This window comes from Protopterus annectens, chromosome 2.part1 (genome assembly GCF_019279795.1).
Source record: "Protopterus annectens isolate FY-2018-M chromosome 2.part1, PAN1.0, whole genome shotgun sequence".
Lineage (NCBI taxonomy): Eukaryota > Metazoa > Chordata > Ceratodontiformes > Protopteridae > Protopterus > Protopterus annectens.
The window spans coordinates 266722619-266748848 of record NC_056729.1 but is presented as its reverse complement, the minus strand read 5'-3'; the positions used below and the strand labels follow the sequence as shown (position 1 = coordinate 266748848).

Here is a 26230-nt window from a genome sequence, read left to right as displayed (position 1 = left end):
GTAGTGAATATAGTTTTGTTTGTTTGTCTTTCGGCTTTTCCCGGTTAGGTATCGCCACAGCGGAACTCCGGTCCGCTAATGATTGGCAGTAGATTTTTACATGCCGAGTTTGCCAGCCCTGACGCACAGCCTTCAATGAAGGTACGCCCATTCACTCATGTCTACACGCAGAAGACGCTCTAGCTGAGAATCAAACAGGACAACGTCTAGCTGTGAGGCGACAACGCTACCGCAGCACCACCACCGCAGTAACCGAGATAAAACAACTGGAATTGGGATTTTTAGAAAAAGAGTAGAAGCAAATTACATAGAAAAAATGGGAATTGTGGGAACAACACATGTAGAGGAGGAATGCGGTTTATATGAAGGCAGGATATGAATGATTATGTAATGCTTGAATGACAATGATTGGGTAGATTACAGTGATGTATAATATTTATGATGTACAATGTTTGAAATTGAAATGATGTCAGTATGGTTTGTTTTCATTTATATAAATGTGTGATTGCCTATGTCATGCATGATAATTTAATAAAGATGTTTCTCGTTTAAAAAAGCAAAGATTTTGACCTACTCACTGCTCCATGTTTGAGGGTGCTTATGAGAGCAACAAAAAGAAAAGTAAAGTGGTAGTACAAGCCTTACCTGCTCTCTTCTGTAGAACATGAGGTGGAATTTTAACCTTTTCTTGACTGTTTGGGTCTACAGATCCTATCATAAACATTTCTTTCATGCATTGTTTTATTTACTTGCTCTCTTTAAGGAAGAAGATGAAAGGTTTAATGCAACCAAACCTGCAAGTTAAATGTGTATGAAAAGTGATGAATATTTATGATACAAGTATTTTTATTTGCCTTTTGTTCTTATCAGGGTGCAGTAGAAGATATTGTTGGTACCTTGTGGAATATCTTCCAACCCATGCTATTTGGCTTAATTGGGGCAGAAGTCACAGTTGCTTCTCTTTCACCTATCACTGTAGGTAAGCATACACATCATGAAAGGCGTGTGATTTTATGTGGATTTTCTGTCACTGAAAAACATAACATTTTGTACATATTCCAGGTCTGGTGCCAAAAGGTGGAGATATAGTATGCCAGCATGATTTCAAGATGTAATGTGTGGTGCAATGTTGCACATTTTAGAATGAAACCGTATATTTTTTAAAGTGTTTGCAAATATTTGCCAAGTTTTTACTAGTCTTCAGGCAGCTGAAAAAGTCAAACTACAACAATGCTACAAAGAAGTAAAAAAACTTGCTGCTAACTAACCACACAGATTCTACCATTGTACAGCCTTTAAACACCTTAATTGACTTGAACTATCAAACCCCCTAACTTACTCTCAACTAATTATAACTCACAGTATAGTCCATAAATTAGACAGGTGTCTCATCAGAAAGTATGAAAGTGAGCAGTGGTGCTCCTCAGGGCTAGGTGCCGAGAAGTCTCCTTTTTGGTATTTACTTCTCAGATCACTAAGAAGAGAGCCAAGACCTCTGGCTAACAAAGTTTATAGATGATTGTAAACTGGGGGTTGTTGTTAAGTTACCATGTGACACCCAACCCTCTAGAATGAACTCTCTCTAGTAAACTCATGACATACTAAAAATGTGTCAGACTAAATCCTAAAATCTACAGCATCATCACTTTTGGTAGACAGCTTCTCCTTTCATCATACCGTGTAGACAACACAACTCTAGTAAATGAAAATGTAGTTAGGGTTGTAGGTACTTGAGGTTGGTAGTTCCTCTTTCTCTCTCTCTCTTGATCATCATGTCACAACAATTGTCAGGAATTCCTTTCATTTAGTCCACCTAATTGCCAAAGGAATATCATCAAGGTCTAAAGAAGTAATCACTCCCTTATGCTCAGCATTGATCAGGCCACTTATTGAGTAGAGTTCCCCCTCTGGAATGTATCACATAAACATATCAAGCTGCTAGAAAAATCCCAAAGGATCCTAGTCAAAAATATGACAGGCTTAAAGTTCATGAGCTACCAAGAAAGTCTGGAAGTTCTATCTCTATATTTAGTGTCTTGAAGTCTTTTGAGGTGAGATCTCTGTCTTGCTTACTGAGCCATTGGAGACAATATTGTCCTGTACTTCCTGTTTCTGTGCAAATCCAGTATCTCCACCAGTATTATATCCAAGAACCTAAATCTTCACCAACAGATAATGACAAGGACAATGGTGGTAAAGGTTTATAAAACAGCATCTTCCAAACCTCTGGAATAAGCTTCCCTTGCATGTTAAGCAGTGCAACTCACTATCTTCCTTTAAACATAAATTAGATGACTGGATGAGTGTCCACAAATTTACTCCAGGATTGACCAGTGTAGCCCTCCTTGAGAAAGGAGGTGCTGCCTGAGAGATGGTTTTGGTGAGATGAGAATGGTCATGAGACTCTGTAGCCTTGGAATATCTATAAATCTATGAATGAATTCTAACCATAGCTCATTCCCACCAATGGGGGTCTTTAAGTTTGCAGTGCAACTTCTAGTGGGTGGACCCTAAGCTCTTTGATAGAATCAAATCATGTTCTGACATTTCAAATAAATGTTCATATCTCTGGAACCATAGGGGTTACTACAGAAGTGCAAATGGCAAAGTCTTCAGCACAAATGATTTTTATAATGGTAGTATTCTTTAGATTCTAGGTATTAAATTGGCTTGTATACGTCAGAGTAAACAAAGTAATGATTTTGTTTATAATAGTCTGCAAACAATTTCCAATATCTCAGCAACTACTCATGTTATACGTATACTGTCTGCAGAATTGTATTCATTTAGCTGGGAGCTTTCAAACAAAGCTAATCAGTTCTATCTGTGCTATTTGATTGATGAGATACTTTGAAAAATATCTGACAATATAAAATAAATATATGAACAACAATTAGTGTCTCTTTGTCTGCACTAGACAGAGGTCAGATATCACTACAGTTGTGTTTGCCATTATGTTAGCTTTAAGATTAAATATTTTAATACTTTGTATGTAGAATGCTTTTGTAATTATTAAGGCAAATATGAACAAGCAATATTTGATGCCTAGAGGTGTCAGTAGGTTGTAACTGCAGAAACACCTGGAGATGTTGCTGAGCTGTAATGAGTTAAAAAATATCATTCAGTTCAAAACATACCCTTCATTCAAATCATAAAGTTTTCCTCACAAGATGTAAGTCACACAGCTCAGCTGGTAATCAGCTCAAAACATGTCTTTCACTTAAAAAGATACAGCCCAGATTCAGTAAGGCCTATACAGTTTGTTCCCACTGTCAGAGTTGGGGACTGCACCTCCCCCGCTAGACTGCTTACCAGTGAAATACCACAAGGATCTGTGCTGGGCCCTCAACTGCTTGGAAACTATTTCTCTGAAGTCCAGGCAAAGGTAGATGGCCTGTGGCTTACCAGGTTTGCAGATGACAAATGGACTCATTGATATAGAGTCCCTCAATGATGTTAACATATTACGGAAGGAGATACAGACACGTGATAGGTTCATAGGTTCATAGATTGGTACTGGGCTATCTGCCTGATGGCATATATTAGCCCCAGCCACGTTGTGCGGTATTCACCGCCCCTTTAGTAGTTCCCTAGACCCTTGTACTAGCAGCTAGTACCCTTGGCCCCTATCTAGTAGTGCTGTTGGTGTGATCCCCGGTGTGAACTTTCTGTTACCCATCCACTCATCAATGTTCCTCTTGAAGAGTGATAGTGAGGGGCTCTGTCTTATGTAGATCGGGACCCTGTTCCATAGTAAGGGAAGTTTCTGCGAAGGGAATCTATCCCTCCAGCATGTTCTATTCATTGTTGTGTTGAGGTTTATATCCCTAGAGCGTGTAGCTCGAGTAGATTTGGTTTTGCTAAGATGGAACATGTTCAACAATTCGGACATGGCTCTGTACGTTAGACAGAGATCGCCTCTGAGAAAGCGGTATGCAACAGAGAACAGTCTTAGCTTTTTCAATTGTGCTGCATAGGGCAACTGTTTGAGGCCAGTAATCCTCTTGATTAGGTACCTCTGTGGTCTCCAGCTGCTGGTGATTAGTGCCATACTCACAGACTGAACCTTAAAGCAAAAATGCCTCATTTTCCCCTTTGACAATGAAGTACCTCTGCTAATTATGATATATGTAGCACCTCTCTAAGCCCAAACACAGTGATGCAAGACTTGAGAACACATGTTGATAGCAATCTACACTTCAGTCACTATGTGACATTCTGCATTGTGCACCTCATAAATAAGGCCATCATATCCAAGACTAAGGAGGTCATAGCTCTGCTGTACTCTACACTTATCAGACTACTAAATGAGTACAGTGCTTCCTTCTGTCTGTACCTAAATGGACACATGCAGCAAATAGAGAAAACACAGAGGTTTGTGACCAGGAAAGTCCAGGGCCTCAAAAACATGATATACATGGAAAGACTAAACGGACTGCCACTGTACTAGTATCATGCAGGCTGCTGAGAAGTGACATATACCTGGCCTACAGAACAGTCTCAGACCCTGTTATACTGTAAATGCTGGACATCTGCAAATCAAATGGGACAAGAATAACTTGCTCCAGGGATCTCACCCTAGCCTGTGACATAAACAGTACATGCTGGGGAGACAGATATAGCTTCCAGTGATTGTCACTCCTCTGTAATAGACTCCCACCGCATGTAAAGCAGTGCTCCTCAATGACCTTATCCAAGCACAACCTTGACAACTGGATTAGGTAGGTGATTGTAAATTCACCCCTGGGGTGGCAACTATGTTCCTCATGTACAGGGCCAGTCAGTGCTGGTTACAAAATCTCTGTGCTAACAATGGCCATCAGGCTAGTAACCTCCTAAAAACCTTTGAAGCTATGAACACATGCAAGCCTCCCAACATCTTCTCTCCAACATGGCCTGCTTAAGTCATCCACTATAAGCTGACCTGCAGTGTTGTATTGTAAAAGTCAGACTTGTGGTATGGCGCTTGAGTAAAGTACTGAGTTCTGTAGTCTGTGTACTTAGATAGGTAGGGGTTCTGTTCTCACTGCAGTCAACTGTGTGTGTGTGTGTGTGTGTGTGTGTGTGTGTGTGTGTGTGTGTGTGTGTGTGTGTGTGTGTGTGTGTGTGTGTGTGTCTAGACAGAAGAGCAGAAGTGCGTATCCTACAGTTACTACTCCATTGCCATGGATTGACAGTATTTTGATAGTTGCACTTGCCTACACATCCATTTCATGCAGGCCTCCCACCATCTTCTCTCCAACATGGCCTGCTGATGTGACCCAGTATAAGTTGACCTGTTGGCTTGTAAAAGTCAGACTTTTGCCATGATGCTTCCGTAAAGTACTGAGTTCTGTAGTCTGTGTATTTAGGTAGGGGTTCAATTCTCACTGCAGTCAACTGTGTGTGTGTGTGTGTGTGTGTGTGTGTGTGTGTGTGTGTGTGTGTGTGTGTGTGTGTGTGTGCTCTTGCTTGACATTACAGAATGCCTTTTACACCAGCATGTGAGACACTGTTATTGCCATATTCTCCTCAACCGACACTGATGATGTCATCAGCTGTAAAGTACTGTCTGAGACATTTCCAGCTACACTTGAGCTGTAGCACTTGCCTTAAATACAGAGGTCTGTAGTCTATGTACTTAGATAGGTAGGGGTCTATTCTCACTGCAGTCAACTGTGTGTGTGTATGTGTGTGTGTGTGTTTGTGCTCTTGCTTGACATTGCAGAGAGCCTTTTATACCAGCATGTGGAACATTGTTATTGCCATATTATCCTCAACAGACACTGGTGATGTTATCAGCTGTATCTGATTTGTGGATATGCACTACTCCCACCAGAGTAGGGTCAGAAACTGGCCTGGAGACCAGGCAGAAGTCACCTCATCCTATATGATACAGATTACAGTGACATGGCTTTCAGTCTACCCACATACATCATGACATGGTTTGTAGGCCCTCTGTTTTCTTGATGAGGAATCCCTGTGGTCCTCTCCAGCTGATGCATGTGTCTGGTGAGGTACATTGAAAACAGAGCATTATACTCTATTAGTGTCCTGATGAGGTTCAAGTACAGTGTTGTTATACAATCCTAAGATCTGGCATACACAACATAGGCTTTCAATATGAGTGTGGACACTTCATGGTCAAAGTTCAGATTGCTATCTATATGTGTTCCCAGTGCTTGTATCACTGGGTTTCATCATAACAGGACTGTTGTCAATGCTGTAATTAGCATGGAATTCTACTTTTCAGAAGGGCAAAATAAAGACACATTTTTGCATTTATTTTTATACCGTGTGTCTTTGTCACCAATCATTTATATATATAGTTAGCTCCTCCTGTAGTATGTTATCATCATTGGTGGACTCAGTGATTGCACCCAATATGCAATGATCAGCAAAGGTGGAAAGCCAAAGGCCATATACTTTCACCTGAACTGTTGGGAAATTGATTCCAAACAAAACAATAAAGTGCCAAGCTCAGATCTCTGGGCTTTGCCAATGGTGGCAGCTCTAATGGTACAGGTTGATTCACCAACTTTCACAGTGTGTTTTCTGTCAGTGAGCCAGTTGATTAACCATCTAGTGATGTAAGGGTTAATCCCCAGATGGGAGAGTTTCTTAATGATACCTACATGGGGGATTGTATCAAAATCCTAGGCCAGATCAAGATACGCAGTATGCACTGTTGTTACCTTCATCCAGGCCTATCACACAGAATCAGTGGTATGTGATAACATCACAGATTGTCTGTGGTGTGACTCAGCACATACACCTTCCTGATATGGTTGAATACACACTTCAACACACCCTCCACACAGTCTATGTTCCCATAGAAGGGTGTACATCAATCTGAGTCGGGTGGGACACCACCTGATGCTTGCATGTATAGACACATCCCGACTCTCCTCAACTGTGACATAGACCAAAATGTTATCATGGACATTTTCTAAATGGACACTAGTAATATCCGACTGTGTGCAGCAGAGCTGTGTGAGTTGTTAATGCCATATCATGTCTGTTACATCTGATAAATGTCCTCAAAGAGGTCATCAAGTGCATGCATGATGACAACACTATCATCCTGTAGAACTTGACCAGGCCAAGGCATTTGACACAAATCCACACCGAGGTATTCAGTCAACACTGTCAGATGTGGCCATAAACAGGTATATCACCAAGTGGGTATATCAGTGTATCACATATGTGGCATCTTACTATGTTGAAATGTGTGAAATAACCTGTATCTCAAGTCCAGTAAACAGGTCCGTACATCAAGACTATCTGCTAGGCCCTTTCCTTTTTCCCCGTTATTTAAGTGATGGACATCACATATGACATACACATCCTTACTCCAAACAGCTTCCTGAAAGACTGCAAATTGTGGGCAATCATTGACACCAACTGCGATATTAATATAATACAGACAGTATCAACACATACCAAAGATTGCTGCCACAGCCATGACAACACCTGCAATGACAAGAAAACATGGGGGAATTTGTTATGTCAGGAAAACAAACACACAACCCAAGTATCATGTGGACATCACACCCTATAATCAGATCAGTAGGTATGTGACCTGTGTCCTGGGTAGATAATAAGTGGAACATCCACCACCATGTGGTCACAGTGCTGACTACTCGTTTGTATCTAACACAAGTACTGAGTATATGAAGGACATCCACATTAGAGGCCATAATACCTCCATAGCTCCCAGCCTTCATCACAGCAGTAACTGAATACAATGCACCCTTCTTCATGTACCTCCCTACACATCTTCCACTGATGTATAACTGAAGTGTATCACTTTGTCATGGTGAGCTATCACACAGGTTATTGGCCATACCTAGGTGTTATCTTTGTGGCATAAACATGACTGTCTGATGGTACAGAACACCCATCAAATTGTTAAACCAGATGCATGTGTGCGACCTGTTCTGGTGATGCACACAGTACATACATAGGTGTTGGACAACATTAATGGCATGGATAACATTTGTGACAGTGGATTGTGCCTTATATATATATATATATATATATATGGCATGCACACTAGTCAACTAGCCTGTATTGCTCATAATGTCACATACAGGTATAGCAATGTCCCTCCCAACACCTCCAGAGCAGATGTTACGGTGCCAGGACAGTGTGCATGATTACTCTCATAGAGTGTGGATGTATTGTAATAGTTGTATACGTGTGTTTGTGCAGAATCATTTCTTATCACTTTGAATCACATACGCTATGTCAGAGGCATGGGGTTACTGGTGGTATTATTCTGATATTGTCCATGATTATGGTTAGTTCTTTTAATGTTGTCCATGAGCCTTTGCCCATGTCACACTTACTGGAGACCTCTGTTGAGATTACGCTCATACTCAGGCAAATCAGTTTGCACAGCTTCACAGTATGCACTACCCCAATTGTATGTCAGATCCCTGATAGATGTCCTCTGCATTCTTCAAGTAAGGATGCTTACCTCACACAGACATCTTCCCCATTTATGTTACCTTGTGTGACAGTTACATAATAGACATTTTCACTGGGCAGTCCCTACTGTACCATACAGGTATGCAGTTAGTGTTGCTGCTACGACCATCTTCCATTGACATGCCCTCATCTGCTGTACATTAAGTTGTTTCACCTGTCCTCTTTCCCTGTGTTCATTCGTACAATTCATCTGTATGTCTGTATTCAATACATACACTTCCCCTGAGTATTTATTTTACATGGCAGACCAGGTACCATACAGATCATCTACACAGCTTCAGTACAGAGTGCCAGGAATGGGATATCACAATACTCTGCACTGTAAATACACTGTCCTGTGCTGGTGTTTGGACCATATAGAATAACATTGATATCTCTCAACTGTCCAGATTTTCACAGAATGTCCAGATGCGTTCCTTATCAAATTTGTGGGTTTATGCCATATCACTGGAATGATCTCAGGACTGATGTGACTCAGTAATTACATACATTTGATTTTCAGACTTCAAATAATTCAGAACATGTATCTTAACACAAACTTGTGGTTATTCTAGCACATTTCTATAGGGCACTTATATGTCAAATATGTCCCTATTTCTGGGTGATTGTCCCCCCATTATGTTGGCCTTTGTCCAGATGTCTTGCACTAAGACATTGAGAACTATCTGTGTAGCCCTGGTGATCATTGTGGCACTCCATCCAAAACTTGGACCATCAGTGCTCTGATTTAAACAGGAGTGCTATCCATGTATGCTTATGTTATGCCTCCACCCTGGCCTGGCAATCAAGGAGCCTCAATCCTTACCACTAACACCAGAGAGGGCATCTCATATAAGAGGAATGGATAATAAATACACACAGTAAAGTACAATTTCCCTTAAGTGCACACAGAGATCACAGTCAGTCTGGGGCTGGTTGCTCCCCAGGTTCCCAATAAGACTCCCAACTGGCACAGCTATATGGTCCAGATCTCAGCCTAGCTGGCAAGCTAACCTCCAGTACCCTCTCTGTCCAACCAGTGCTTCGTGCCCCTGCCCAGGTAGCTGACACACACACACACACATGCAAACAAACACTTTGAGATAAGTATTTATACAATTTCACAGACAATCCTGGGAAAGGCTAACACAGATTCTCCAGCTGTGCCCCTATACCCAGATTATACGGTACTAATTACTGCCACCACCAGCTAATAATTATCAGCTACCCAAAGGCCCTTAAAAGGGTGTCCAATTATTTCTGTGCAATATTAATATCCAGTAGTAGTGTAACTTAAGCAATCAAGGCTTATTAGAAAGGCTTATTACAGGATCACTTATAAGCATGCAGTGTACTCTAGAGCTTAATTTATCTCCACATAAACCAGCCACAGTTGAAAAGGGTTTAAAAATATTTAATAATAAATACTAAAAACACAAGACAATACTACTACACCACAGTGCTATTCAAGAGTTCAGAGATCACACAGAAAGTTAAAATAATTCAGTAATACAGTTCTGACATAACAGAAAAACACTTAGTCTAATATTTTTCTAATTCCTAGCTATTACTACAAGAAAACATACTTCTAAGATAACTTACTTAAGACACAGGCAGTGCTGATGAGTTAGATAGTCAGACAAAAATGCTTAACAATCTCTTGTTCTCACTGTTTAAATTGAGACTCCAGTTCTGATAAACATTACATCATCTTTTTCACCCTTCCTGGAGTTCCCAGGCTACACATTAACTGCATTTACATTTGTTTACACTTAGAGCAATAAAGGACATTCCACATGTAAATTCTGGTCATTAACTTTAGCCTTAAAACAATAGGCAGGACGCCTTCCTCTAGCCGGACCAGAGTTGAATTGTAAAACATCAAAGGCAGTGATGAAATCATTTTAATTTCAAAAGAAAGATTTGAAATGCTTGACTTAGTTTTCCTTACAGCAGATGGCAATGTTGCCACATTGTTGAAACAGCATTTCTTTACATTTAAGACACAAGCCTGTATTTTACATTTATATTTACAAATGCCAGAATTATATATCAAGTTATATTTGACTAGGCTGGCAGCCTTCACCCTTTTCTACCAGTCTTCACAGCTTACATGGTTTCCTGGCTGGTAACACTGTTGCCGGTCACTAAACCTCTCTTAAACACGGTGAGCAGCATGAATATGCGCTGCTCACTGCTAATCACCATGCACCATTGCACATATATGGAAACTCCATGTAGGCTTTGCTCGAAGCCTCCACAGAGTTTATTGAATCATAGGTATAAACTATTTCTTGCAAGACACAAGTCACATAATTCAGATGGTAATGTCTTATATTCCCAACTATATTGCTAAAATCTGGAATTCCATCCCTCTGTCACTAATATTTTAAAGAAACCTTCACATATTCAAAGCTGAGCTAAAACAATTCTCATGGACTCATGAATTTGTTCCTGCTCATTGCCTAGGGAACCTATGGCTCTCTTCAACACCTTATTGCTCCCCTTTACCTGCACAGAAACTTAATCTGTCTTTAAGAATATCAACTCTGTGACTCATCAGAACTCACGTACAAAGTGTATATGGTTACTTTTCTCATTTTATTTCTCCAAACTATTATTTTAATACTGAATATCTTTACTACTCACTATCATATTGGTAAACATTTAGATTTCTTGTATCACATCTAGTTTAACTTCTTTCACATTTAAACTACTTCTCAGGTATAACTGTTCGTTGCTGTTCTGCTGGAGTATATTCCTTTCATCTAGTCCATATCTGATAATTTACTATTATTACACTGTCTCACTTTATCTAGTTTCATGTAACATTTCAAATCACGTGCTATATTACATTGTGCCAATGTATCATACTGCTGTTTTGCTGTCCTAAACTTGTTATATCATTAAAGAATACCAAAGATTCATCTATTATGTTTTTTTTCACTACACTGTTTGTTTGCTTATCTATGTTATAAATGACTAGTGGAGCTTTTTTCCCAGGCCTTTGCTGAAAAGGGATTCTAATGCCTTATAACAAGTATCTAATGACACTGATTATCCCAGTAAACAAATGCAAGTAGAAAATTAAATAATCACAAAGTTAGACTGCAGCCTTCTGAGTTACCCTTTCATATCAGTTTTAGCTGAATTAAATCAGATCATTTTCACAGCTGATTTTAGTTCAGTGCCTGCCTGTAGTAGTCCCATCATACATAACTTTACTAAATGTACCCCGTGCTTATTAAATACCACATCTTGCAGCCTAGAATGGAGCCTGTAAGTACTTTCTTAGTGGTAGAAATCTTGTTGCTAAATTAACAGTGATGCAGGTGTGTGTGTGTGTGTGTGTGTGTGTGTGTGTGTGTGTGTGTGTGTGTGTGTGTGTGTGTGTGTGTGTGTGTGTGTGTGTGCGCGCCTGTGTGTATGTCTGTGTGTCTGTGTGGCAGGTGGTTGTTACACAGTGAGTGTCTTCACATTGTACAAAAGTTTCCATTTCCCTAACATCACGTTTGAGTATACAGAATAATGTCTGTCACTGAAAGTGTCAGAGTTGGCCCAATGGCATAAGCTCACTAGCACTATCATTGTCTTAAGATGGGCAGTATTGTATCAGGGAGTAAGTGTTTCTGTCCCACTATAGACTTCCCTTTGAATGGACACAGGTGACTTTCCTGCCTGGATTCTCCAGTGCCAGGGTTGCTAATCTAACTCCAGTTACTTGGGTTGGAATCAGCGCTGCAGCTCTCTGCGCTACTGAGCTTGGCTACTTTGATTCTTTTTCAAGAGGTGACCCACAGTGTCCTTTGTAGTGCAGGTGTATATGGAGTTATGAGTACAATGCACTTTGATTTGCAGTGACACAGGACCATCAGTAGTATTATATTACTTGACGTTTGTTTTTAAAAACACGCTTTATACTGCTCATCATGTTAGTAATACATTAGCTGAGTGAGCTGCTTACTCTCAGCAGAGAGGTGCAAGAGAGTGAGACAGTCATAGGTCCATAGAGAGTTGTTAGGCCTGCAGTCCAGGAGACCATTTAGAAGCCTAGCCCAAATTCCCATCCACCCTAAATTACTCTTGCCAGGTAACAAATTGGGACATACCAGCTGTGTTCCCAGAAGAAAGAAAACAAACCTCTTGGTGGCATACCACTGGAGGACACACTGGGCAAATGAAAGCTGAGGGAATCAAACTCTGTACTAGAGATGTAGCTGATTAACAGTTCATAGCCTTAATTCTCTGCACTTACTGCCACAGTTTGTATTTGTCTATTTGTCGTTCTTCTCCAATTAGTTTTGTACTGTGCTGTTTTCTACTTAAGCAACCCCATTTAAAACTAGATATATTTTTTAATTTAAATATCAAAACCCACTAAGCATAGCAGCCTCTTTCCAGAGGTGATGTGGGAGTACTGCTTGGTAAAGTCACTCAGCAGGCAAATAAAAAGTGAAAGAATCTAACATTGGATTGCAGGACAAAGGTTATAGCCTTATTCTCCTGCACAAAATTGACAGAAAGGACGTTTAACAGCATTAAGAGGTTGATTGTGAGGTAGAAGCCATTTCTATAGTATAATGGGCAGAAGACTTTCTTTACTGATGCATTTATTGATGTATGTTTGCATTTACTTATATATTTCCATTTGTTAGCTGCAGTAGTTTATCTGGGCTGACAGCCCCCTTTCAGTAGAGACTTAGGGAGAAAAGCTCCACTGTAGTAAAATGTACAAACAGAACTACATTTTCAAAAACAAATATAGTATAAATTGAAATGAAATACGAAGACAGTATAACTATGGTATCAACTGAAATGAAATAAGAAAATAGCAGTCCTTTACAGTTATCTTGGCATAATTAACATTATTTATGAGTCAAGTACTTATATGACTGCATGTATGTAAAATGACAAGTGTCAGTATGAAATATTTGCATCACTGCATGCATGCAAAGCACCAAGTGTTGCCAGTTTGTTTCTTGTAATGGGTATTTATCTGTTTTGGTAACCATACAGAAAAGTAACACACAGAATTGTGAGACTCCTCTGATAAGTCTTCAGTATCATTGCTAGCAGCTTATGAGGACAGATTTAAGCTGTTTACATAACAGATTTGGCTATGGTTACAATTTTGTTCCCAAAAAAACAACCATGTTTAAAGATTTCTCATCTCCCTTTTATGGATGAATTAAAACTGCATAGTTCATCAGATGAGGAGTTGAATGTACAACTAAAAATGGTTAAAACGTTCTCAAATGATATAAGAATGGCATTTGGTCTTGATAAATGTGTAAAAGCAGCATTTAAAACAGGTATACTGCAGCACCAAGAAAGTTTCAGTCTGGGCAGGAATGTGATATAAAGGGACTTGAACATGATGGAGTGTATAACAATTTGGGAACTGATGAAGGATCAGCAGTGAAACATTAACAAATGCGAATAAAGCTCAGTAAGGAATACTTGAGAAGACTAAAACTGATATTGAAAACAGGCTTGACATTTAGGAATAAAGTCCAAGCTCTTCCTGTTCTAACTTACAGTTTTGGGTGATCAACTGGTTCCAAAAAAGTACTGGATTGAATGGACCTAAAACTAAGAAAAACGCTTCATGCTTATCAGATGATATATAAAAATCAGTGTATACCAAGATCACATACTTCTTGCTCTGAAGGAGGTACGGACCACCTCAAAACTGATTATATGTATAGAGCTGCAATCATGGGACTGCATACATATCTAATGTCATCAGATCTAAACATAGTGAACGTTTTAAAATACGAGAAGTCTACGATGACATCTTTGCTTAGTTTCTCAAAAGCTTTTTGTGTGTCAGGTGGAAATGAGAATCAAACCAATAGTAGACAAAATCAGACAGCAAATGAATGTGCCAGAAAACAAAAGGAAGAATATAAAGAAAAGAATGAAATGAGAAGGAAGGAAAATTGGAAAAAGCCATAAACATAGTGGCAAGTACAGAGATCTCCAGGAACAGCACCATATCAACCAAGATTTGATGCAGGGGAGATGAACCAAAAGAAGAATGCTAGTAATGGCAACCAAAGGTAGTGGGCTATGTACACATTGGTTTAAAATCCATCAAAAGGGTGGGAGAAACACACAAATGCAGGTTCTGTGAAAAAAAGAAGTAGAAGCAGTCAAACATCTTGTTGCTTGATGTGATACACTCATGGCAGATGGCATTTATACTGAATGGCACTATCATGTGGCAAGACTGCTGCATCGGGGATTGTGCAAAGATTACAATATAATAATAGCTGAGAAACATTAGAAACATGAACCAAAAGCATTATAGAGAATTATGAAGTTTATATCACATGGGATCACCCATTACCAACAGTTTAAAAAATAGATGTGAGAAAAACAGATATAGTAGTTCATGGAAAAAATGACAAAAAATAGCATTGATCATTAAAATTGCTACACTCAGTGATTACAGTGTCTTATGTACAGAGAGATACAAAGTCATAAAATACCAGAATTTGCAGGTAGAAATGAGAGCAATGTTGAAGAAAAGTACCCAGACAGTTCCAATAGTAGTAGGAGCAATGGATCTACTAAAAATAATTTACACTTGTACTTAGATATACTACCAGTACATGCAACACATATGAGTTACAGAAGGAGGCAATTCTGGGCACATTGTGGGTGCTGAGAAGAGCGCTCTTGGCTAGCATCAAAGACTGAAACAATACTAATTTCATGAACTCTAATTGTGCCCAGATTTAAGAATAGGATTCATTCCCATCATGGTGTTGAAAGCCCAAAAGACTTGGAGAATTAAACGGACAGATAGAGGTTGGAATTCAGACCTGAACATTTACAGACTAAACATTTTTGACAAGGTACACATCCAGTGTTTGACTATGATCAAGGTACCAGTCTGTATTAATACTGTTGTCACATAACCAGAGCTTTATTTAATTTATATTTTGTTGCACTTTTAATTATTGTGACATTCAGTATGACAGTAATATGCAGGTCTGCAGCAGGGCTTGCTGCACTGTAGCTCTAGATGAGTGTTATTATTGAAGTGATACCCCAACCTCATGCTCAAAAATGGGAAAAAGAAGTCATGGATGGGTGGATGGATATATAAGTGATGTATAGGTGCCACAAAGATGTCACAACCAGGCAGTAGTTTTGTAGTCTCTGGTATTATGAAAAAGATTTAACCCCCCTTCGCTAATGGGTGTCATAAAAACTGTATGTAAAACACGTCACTCTGTTAAAAAAAAATGTTGTGTTTTAATGAATGTATACACACATACACATACAATCCATTGTAGAGCTATGATTAACTGTGGTAAAATGTCAGTTGTCGCCAGCTGCTTTAATACAAGGCTTAATATCCCAACTGCTTAGTTCCAGATTATCCATTTATTTGATTGAGCTCAAATATTTGACAAAGATAAACCAAAAGGAATTAATATATTCAACTTTCTTCACAGCACATGTACTTGAATACACTCACACTGTAGCGGTAATGTACAGTACTCTGTTAAAATGAACATTCATTCATTCATTTACATTTATTATAATGCTTACTTACCTGCTTACCTAAGCACTCCACAGTAAACTAACAAAGCATAATATATTAACAGATGCGACTTAAAATTGCACTTTATCTTTCTCTGTGACACAAAACTGAAAAAAAAAAACATTCCTACAAAAACTATTTAAGCAGCACATAACCCAACCAGAACAAAAATAATCCACCCTCACATACTAAATATTAAGATTCAAGCAGACTTAAGGCAAAAAAAATGGGAAGAGTAGAACTCAGTTTAAAACAAACTGGCCACACACCAGCTAATAATACAGTCACCTGCTACAGAGTTCAGTACCCACACAGTCAACAGTCCCGGAGTCTCAAAACCTAACATTTTACGGGTCACAGCCATTGAGAGCTGAGCAGCTCCAGGGAGAGAAAAAAATCTGAATTGCTGCAACAAGATGCTTTAAGTGTGTGTGCTGCAAAAATACTCTTTGTTAGAGCAGTTTGTTCTGGATCAGTGGGGCAGAAAAACAAACCCTTGCCTCTGATGATCTGAAAGAAATTGTTTCTTTTGGCCACCTCCATCTACTGTAGATCATCTGATTTGCTGTTTAAGTCTGGCAAAGATAATGCTCATCTTTATTTTAATTACAGTTGGACACTGACTTTATCAGTTCCAGAAGCTTTTGATGTTTTCAGTGCAGCTTTTGATGTTTTCAGTACATCTTACATTCCTGCAGGAAGTTTGCCTTTGAAGGCTGCTGGGACAGGTATAATAAAAGGGTTTACACCATATATTGACTCAACTCATAGTATGCTGTCAAATGCTGATATGATAGAGAATGTAAGTAACTTAACATTCCAAGGTAAAAGAAGAATTACTGTGAGAAAATCAACCTTGGCATTGAGAAATATAGCTTATGTGGACTGGTAATGACAGGAGGCAATTAGCACAATAAAGATTATCTGACTGAAGAATCTACTAGCAGAAAACACATAGATCATGTGAAGAGGAGCATAATGCAATGATACTCACATGACTTATGGATCCCAAAACAGCGCCTGTAGTGTATCTCTGACTTTGCATGTCTAAGTGCACAAGGGCATGCTGCTATAAAAGTCGTAATAAGGACTTTCATGCAACGTCTCCATTCATATTAATGAAGAGGAAATGGGTGCATAAGACAGTTAGACAAGGGAAATAGCAAACAGCAGAATTCACAGAAGGGTTAGGAGAATGAAAGACTGAGATATGGTTGGGAAAGCAAGGGTAGACTTTTTTTTTATGTGGGACAGGTGCCCTGTTTTTAAAGAAGGGTAGGGGGGTATAAGTAAGGGAAGGTTGTGCACAGGAAAATGAGTTTAGGGATGATAGTGGGTGCAGACAACCAAAGAACACACATAAATACCAAGAAGAGAGCTACCTGCACAAAAGGAGGGAAAGCAGAGGAGAGACACAGGGCAACATAGACAAAGACAAATGGTGATGGTGCAGACTGGACTAGAAAGTGAGGGGAGAAGTGAAACACAAGAAAGAGGAACACCATGATGGGTGACAGCATGAGATGGTGGTTAGTCTTTCACATTGCCCAGGGCTGCGTCCAGGCAAAGGTCAGTCCCATCTGCAACTGCCCTGCTCTGCCTGATAGACCCATCTACCTGTGGCCCGATGGGCTGGACAAGGCAGCTGTGAGACTCTGCCAGTCATACAAGGGTACTCTCAAGGCAGACAATGTGAATGTCAAGCTGGTGGTCCACCACCACTATCACCACCTCCTCCAGCTCTTACCAGGTAAGAAATTGGGATCTACCAGCAGTGTTCCCAGAAGAAAGAAAATAACCCCCTTGGTGGCAGACCACTGGAGGCCACAGTGGAACCCTCCAGGTTATCCCATGCTTGGATGACCATCATCAACTGTGAAGAGGCAGGCCTGGAGGCAGCCAGAGACCCTGCATTGGATGGCAGGGCATGTTGATGGTGAGATGACTACTGTCACACCACTGCCATAGCTAAGGCTGAATGTGCATAAAATAGTAATAGAACTGGGCATAAATAAAAATAACAAACATCAAATAAGTAAAAAAAAAAAAAAAAGGGAGCATAGCATGAAAGAGAGAGAGCGAGCAGGAACAACATGAGCAGGTCCATGTAAGATTATTAGGCATGAAACTGTCTAGAGATGGAAAATGTTGTTAGATAGGCAGTGGCAATGTGAGGGCTATATCTGACATGCCAGACTAAAAGGTGATCATGGATGTATATTGCAGGTGGCGCAAGGCAGGACTATAGGGTCATGGAAGGTGGTGTAGATTGTCCATTGTGCAATGTTGTATGGACAAAGGACAAGGAGGTACATAGCAGACATGGCCAAGTGTAAAAATGCTGCAGGGCAACATGTGGACCATGTCAGCAGGACACAGTAACATTTGCAAAAATAACAGTGTCTTAACATTTGCAGCAGTTAGCAACTGTCAGTGAATTTCTATTGTATAACCTATCTAATAGTACATGACAGACTACGCTAAGAGGAATCATGTCCAAGGTATACCATGTTAAAGGGGCACTGCCATGTGACAGTGCTTGCAGTATGCCAGGCAGTCTGACTAGTGCACTCTGTAGAAATGTTGGGGCTACGGCAATGGACAAAACTTGTAGGGAGCCAAATCCACAGATGTATGGTATGGAAAGACACATGCATGGTGGGGGGACAAGCAGTGGTAGGCAGATGATCCCTGCCTTAAAAGTACTGTCACCTCACATTGGTTATGTAGGTAGGACAGCACAGTAGCTTGTCTGTATAGTGCAGATGTGTCTGGAAGTGTATAGTTTTGGTGGGAGTGGCTGTTATTAAGTACTAACAGATCTGCTTGTTGTAATAATTATAAGATGGTATCATGTGTCCTTTAAAGTGGCCGTGATGCTCCGCATGTCTTTGAAAGGGAGACATTTTTCCTGTATCACTCAGGAGCTGCAAAACATAAAAGAAAATGTTAATTAATGTACATGAATAATGTGTCTGCATGTGGCCTGGAAGTTAATTACTAAGTTACAGTTAAATGCCTATCTCATATGCCTATCTCAGTGTAGAACTCAGTAGCTCTTTTTCTAACCTCTTCTTTCAGTTGATGAAGGAGGTCAAGATGGTGCCCTCTTTAGGTCACTAGTGGTGCCAGCACTGCTGATATGTGTGGGTGATGTCTGTTGCAGCAGCCACCACTGTAGCAAGGCAGTGCCTGGTATCTACCTTATACTGGGGACCCTCATAAGAAGTCCACTGTGTGCATCATTTACAGAAATATTCCTGATTCCTTAGAGTATGACATGGGAGCCCTGTCACACACAGTGTCCTCTGAAGCAATGGCCACTTCACAGGACACAGTCTACTGGAATAAGGTAGCACATTCATATTGTTGTGTGTTGCAGGCATCACATAATATATACCAACAGGCACCAAGGTGATGCCAGCATATAGTGTTGGGTGGCTGGCATAATGGTTAAGGTGTTCACCTTATACACGCAAGGCGCAGGGTTTGATTCTCACAACAGGTATTTGGCTAAGCTTAAAATGGCTCACAAGAGCAGTTAGCCTAGTATTAGTCTATGACACTATGAACCTATAACAGCATGGCAAGCAAGGATGTTGTCTGAGGGCACATGGCACATTGAGGTACTTGTGTGTACCCCACACAGTCTACATCTCTTTCTGTTAATGCTCTTTAGCACCTCTGGGGACTGTGACAAACACTTAATGTATCCACATACCTGCTGGGGTAAGTGACCAGCCCATATATGCACACTATGCTTCACTGCCATTTATGCAGGTGCACAGTTGCATAGGAGCTCCATTGCACCTTCCTGGTCCAGTGTCTGGTTGCTCTTAATGAAACACCAGTCACCTTGATCGCAGTCATGGTTCCACCTTTCCATGCCATGGAGCCAGGCATCCCAATATCTCCCTCAGATTGATGTGCAGGTCCTTCTTCAAAGCTGGTCATGTCCCCTATAGAGAGAAGCTCCCTAATGTGGCCCCCATGACAATTCCTGCACTGGATTGTGCCTGGTAAAAGTTCTGTCTTTGTTGCACTGAACCTGTTCCGCCCACCAATTGAACTCCATATGTATGCATTGTAATAAAGGAAGAATTCTCAGGTGTTGGTTCCAGGAGGGCTTGACGAACCACTGGAGTTTTCTCAAATGCAGCCTGGCTAGGTGAACCATAAGGATTACTAAGACCATGTATCTCAGTGCCCTAAGGAGCTGTCTTGCTGTCATGAAGTTTCTGATTATTGCTGAAGAAAGAAAACCTCCAGGAATGCAGCATTGTCCTCCAGAAGATAAACTGTGCAGTTCTCCATACTGAGGGCTAACCCCAGAAACATCTTGGTCTTTTCTAGGATGAGACTTGATTTTGGTAGGTTGGGCACAAAAAGCTCAGATTTCTGGGTCAGTCTCTTGTCCGTCTCAGTTTCTCCAAGATCTCCTGTTTGGGTTGGAACTGAAGGAAGCAGTCCTCCAGACAAGGATAAAGGTCACTCTTTTCATTCTCAGAAACACAATGATTACTGCATGACACTGAACTCAAAGAGGTAGGAAGTAATTTGGAAATGAGGGGGCTACCACTGAATCTGAGAAACCTCCTGTAGTTTTTGTGAATAGGTACACAAAGGATCATATCTTTTAGGTCTAATGTGAATCTCTGGACACACTGACATTGTTTGACTCCCTCCCAGGGGTGGGCTTACAGCCACGTGGCACTCCCCATACAATCCCAGCTAACTGCACAGTGTGGCATGCCAGCAGGGACCACCACTGTGACTCACAACATGACCACTACTACAGGTGGACCAGTAGGAGAGGACCTATGCATTGCATCTGACATTCAGATACTCATTACTTGACAGACCAGTAATGCATCACATCACCACACTGTCACAGCTAGCCCTTGACTTGTGGGTGATTCTCAGCCCCAGCCAGTAGAGAGGTTCCTCACCTGGAGAATCCAGGACCTGAAATATCTACCCTACATGGATAGGCTAAAAGCCCTGTCCCTCTACTCAGTCTCCTACAGACTCCTCAGAGGTGACCTCTGTCTGGCTTACAAAGCAATTTCAGACCCCGTACTGATGGGACTACTGCATATCTGCAAGTCAAGCTCCACTCAAGTAACCCACATGTGCGACCTCATCCTGGTCTGTGACATCAATAGGACTTGTTGACAGGACAGATTTGTGTCCCAGAGACTTGTCCTTTTGTGGAATAAACTCCGTCCACGTAAAGCAGAGTACCTCATTAACACTTTTTAAGCACAACCTGGATACTGGATAGGGAACATGAAATACACCCCTGGGATTCCACCTGTGTCCCTGCTGGACAATGGCATAGAGTGCTGACTTTTTGGAACATGGGCTAAATTCTTGGCTAGGCTTGTAAGGGCCTCAGGGCCAATAGTTTAGTAACTTCCTATGATCATATGCAGGGCTGTAATCTGGGCACAATCCACAGCTGTCTGTGTTGAAATGGAGATGACTGGCATTTTTTATGGCCTTTTAGAGGCACCATAGTGTCCAAGAACAATACTGTGATTGGCCTCATGCACTGCATGGTGAGACACATGGCTTCCATGGTCACCTCCATCCAGATGTTAGCCAGTACCAAAGTCTTTGCCCTGTTACCCAGTATGGACAATGGCTGTAACTGGCATGGGGGTACATTAGTGGGCTTCTCTCTGTAGGGAATATGATTGGTTTTAAAAAAGGACCTGGATGACAGCACAAAAATTACAGTCTGTACCTGCCATAATTGGGGTTTCAACATACCCAAGTCATTTATGGGGTCAGTTATGCTGCATGACCTGTCTATGTGGAGCAATTCATATGTGACCACCATACACATCCTGTTCCACTGGTTTCACCACATCCATGTCCTGGGGGATCATCTGGGCCTGCAGTTCCTTCACATCACCAGAATCCTGCTGCTTAGTCCCATAGTTTCTCTCCCACAACTCCTCATCACAGTCACTATTGCACAATCCCTTAGTGGCAACCCTCCATACCCACAATACTGGCCACCATGACTGTCATCTCATTTTCATCCATTGACGTGGTCTCTCCTCATAGTGTAGATAGCCATGTGCCTGCACTTGTGCAAATAATGACTGTGACCCTCACTACACCCCCTTTTATGTAGTATATGTGGATGTGCCTGATGTACAGTATGACATGACTATGTAGTGTCCAATGTAGCCTTCAGATAACACTGCATGCATCATTTTATTCTTTGCGATACTGCACTGCCACAGTGTTTATGTCGGTGTCCATAGATGTGGACTAGATGCTGCCATTTTGTTTGCAGTATAATACAATGTGTACTGCATTATCTAAAGGAGTGTTGTGTGGCTGCTGCTGATTGTCCATTGGCATTATTGTCACTACTGGTGGATGTGGTTTTATTTGCAGCTCGTTCTGCTGCCACAGTGGTGGAGATCCCAAGGATGCTGGCTGGCCTGCCAGCTATCGTAAGATGGTGCAGGCTGAGTACATGCTCTGCTACATTTCTGGTTTGTGCATGGGTAATTTTATACTGCTGTTCATTCACGTTTTGTAGGTTCCATATAGGTATCATCAACTGTAACACATTAGCAATGTGAGGGAGAGATGTTTTGGGGGATGAGTGTTTTGTACGTATTATGTGTGTATTTATGCAACTAGGGGTATACAAATGCACCAGTGTTTCCAGACTTACTTACTAGATGGTTCTGTGGGATGTCAGCATGTCTCCACTCAGAAAGTGATGACACAGATGACTTGTATGATATAAATGGGAATCACTAGCATTGCCAGTACTGTGCAGACATGTGCATTATTAGACCCTGTGGGTTGCATACTGCCGGGCAGCTGCTAGAATGGTAGCCCTTCCTGTTAATGTAGTGTTTTGTATGGACACCAGCTGAGACCTTTGTGCCACTTAACTGCAGTCTGTGGCTCTCTCAGCATGTGTGGGAAGTGAGTGATATTGTAGAAGCCACCTATGGTGGTAGCGCTTCCCTTGCTATGTTGGGAAGGCACTTGTGCTCCTTCACATATAGCAGCAATTTATCAAGGAATGTCTTAAGTATTCTATAGGCTAATACCCGAGATATACTCTGCGTATCCTTAGTTTGTCTCTGAATGGTCACTGTAACTAGAACAGTAAGAGATAAACATACCTTGGAATTCACAGGTAAAAGGAAAATGTATATAGTTTGTTATGTGTGTGTTTGTGCATATATATATGTATATATATATATATATATAATATATATATATATATATATATATATATATATATATATATATATATATATATATATATATATATATATATATATATATATGTATATATATATATATATATATATATATATATATATATATATATATATATATATATATATATATATATATATATATATATATATATATATATATATATATATATATATATATATATATATATACACACACACACACACACACACACACACACACACACATATACATAGGCATCATAAACACACACACACATATGTGTTGTGTGTGTGTGTGTGTGTGTGTGTGTGTGTGTGTGTGTGTATAGAAAGTAATGCAGCCGACATGTAGAGTCCTTAATATAACAGCTTTATTTACATGAAAGTAAAATTCAGACTCTTTGGCAAAAAGCAAACAAAAAAAAAAACAGATGTCAGTCTTTGTAATATAAATGTCTTTTCATATTGCAGATTTATTTATTTATTTATTTATTTACCAGGATAGTCCAACTGGGTGGTAGCCCATTTTCAGCAGAGGCCCAGTGAGAAAAGCTCTAGTACAGATTAAATTAGTTGTTACAAAAATGATAGTGAACAATAATTGGAGTTTATACAATTATGTAGAATATTTACAAAACAAAGAATTTTACAGAGAGCAATATTTGAAAGCTTTTACAAAAACACAGAGCTATAGTTAGGTTTTACAAGAACACAGCAGTAGAAGGAAGCTAGTAGGAGAAGAACTGATAAGAAAACATTTAATAAGGTACACTTTGTGTACAGAGGATTGATTGCTTTTTGTGACATATATTAGACAGGGACTGAATGTATGAGGATAGTTGATTATGGAAGAGTAAAGTATAGGTTTACAGTTTGATCCTGTAAGTACAGGATTCTAGGAAGGGTAAACAAACTAGTAGGGGATGGAAGGTAGTCAGAGAAGTAGAGCGAGTAAGAAAAAACTTAGGGATTGGAGGGACTGTAGAGTATAGAGGAAGAGAATTGAATATTATGAAACTAACAGGAAGGAGTGAGGAGAAGAGAGAGATATTAATTATGATAGTGAGGGTAAACAGAGAGTGGGCAAGTAGAGATAAAGTAGGGTGTGAGAGGGGTGGGAAAGAGGAGGTAGAGTTGTCATCCAGGGCTTGAGCAAGAGGAGATCCAGTTGTTACCTAGGAACTCTTCTAGTAGTTTTTTTTAAGTGAAATGGATCAGGAGTGCTTATAATTTGCTCAGGGATGTAATTCCATTTTTGGCAATGCAGTTAGAATACAGTGAGTCACGAGCTCTGTTGTGGGATTTGGTAACTTGCAGAAGGGATTTGGTGGAGGATCGGATACTACAATTATTGTAGTAGATCTGACGCATGATTTGCAGGGTGGGAGTTTTATTGGGTTGGTGAATGAGACAATGAACAAAGGAGAGTTGGGTATGTGTTATTTGGTGAGGTAATTCTAGCCAGTGCAGTTGCAGTAAGTCAGGGCAGTGGTGTGTTCAGTGGGGAGAGTTGATAGCGAATTTTGTGATTTTATTGTAACAGATTTCCAGTGTAAATAGTTTGGTCTTACTTAGGTTTATAGAATGGGAGATGTGTATAAAAGGGTAGAGAGAAGATGGGTTCTGGCTATGTTTTGTCTTGAAGAATGTATAAGGAAAGGCTTTATTCTGTATAGAGAACCTAGTTTAATATGAGTATTTTTGATGGACTGGGCTATGTAGGCATCAAATTTTAAGTTGTTATAAGAGCACCTAATAATTTTGTATGGGATACTGCTGATCTTAAGGTGTTGTTGGATGAATGTATTTTGAAAGGGATACAGGGATTATGTGATTTACTGGGGAGAAAGAGAATCAGTTTGGTTTTGGAGGGGTTCAGAAATGGATAGGAAGGCCTGTTGGGTTATACTACTTAATTAGGTGAGGGAAGGAGCTGCACAAATTAGAGTAGAGTCATCCACATGTTGGACCAAGGAGGCTATTGAGGTTTGAAAACTGTAGTCAGTTAGTGAATATACTAAAAAGAAGGGGGCCAAGTATAGAATCTTGAGGAACAGCTAGGGTGACAGGTAAAAGTGAGGAGAGTTCCTGTTGCCATTTAACAGCTTGCTGATGGCCAGATAGGTAGTTGTGGGACCAGGCTAATGCAAAGGAGCTAAGTTTTAGAGATGCAAGCTCATCAAGGAGTTTCTGGTGAGAAACTGTGTCAAAGGCTTTAGAGAGATCTAAGAAAATAGAGGAGACAAATTGTCCATTGTTTCTGTGGTGGGTAATGGTGTTGGTAAGGCATAGGAGGGCCTGTGGCCTTTACAATACCTGTACAACCCCCTCACTTCTGGGATCTTTATACTTCAAAGGAAAGTTGTGTTGTCTTTAGCTAAAAAGTTACATTAATTCTGGTTTTGATAATGTCAAAATAAAATATAGTTTCTGTTCCTGGGACAGACCTGAAGATTACCAGGACTCTCCTCTAGGAAACCAATCCCTCTAACTTTAGTTTCTTCTAGAGCTGATAGTATGGACTTGGCTTTTTTGTTCACAAACTGCATTAGCATTATTTGGGACTTCTATCTGTAACTTCTCTCTATCTTTCTCTCTCTCTCTCTCTCTCTCTGTGGAACATCCATTGTGAAGTCCCTTTCTGTGTGAGACCCCCCCCCCCCCGTCTCTATATGATTTGGGCTTAGTAGCTACTCCTTTAAATACTCTTAGATATACACCTAAGGGCTAGTTCGCATAAGAGCAGGTATCCTCCCCACTTAAAAGGGTAATCACAAAGTCCACTGCAATATGGTAATGTTAATGGTAATGTTAACAATATCTCAAATACAAGGTACAACATCACACACAGAAGATAAACAAAAGTAGTCTTTTTATGTGGATTGAAACCAACACACTGTGCTACTTAAGATCGATAGATGGATGGATAGATGGATATGAAATGCCATTACTGTTTCATTTGTTTTAATTCTGGACA

The 26230-nt window shown here is 40.2% G+C and overlaps 1 protein-coding gene across 4 annotated transcripts in view; it reads left to right on the top strand.

Annotated features, from left to right (window-relative positions):
- Nucleotides 1-26230, top strand: part of SLC9B2 (solute carrier family 9 member B2) — a 504139-nt gene that overhangs the window by 386209 nt on the left and 91700 nt on the right. For all 4 annotated transcript variants that reach the window (XM_044062120.1, XM_044062122.1, XM_044062121.1 and 1 more), the window contains exon 10: nt 871-979. In XM_044062120.1, coding sequence (XP_043918055.1) covers nt 871-979 — 109 coding nt within the window. The remainder of the gene's footprint in view (nt 1-870; nt 980-26230) is intronic.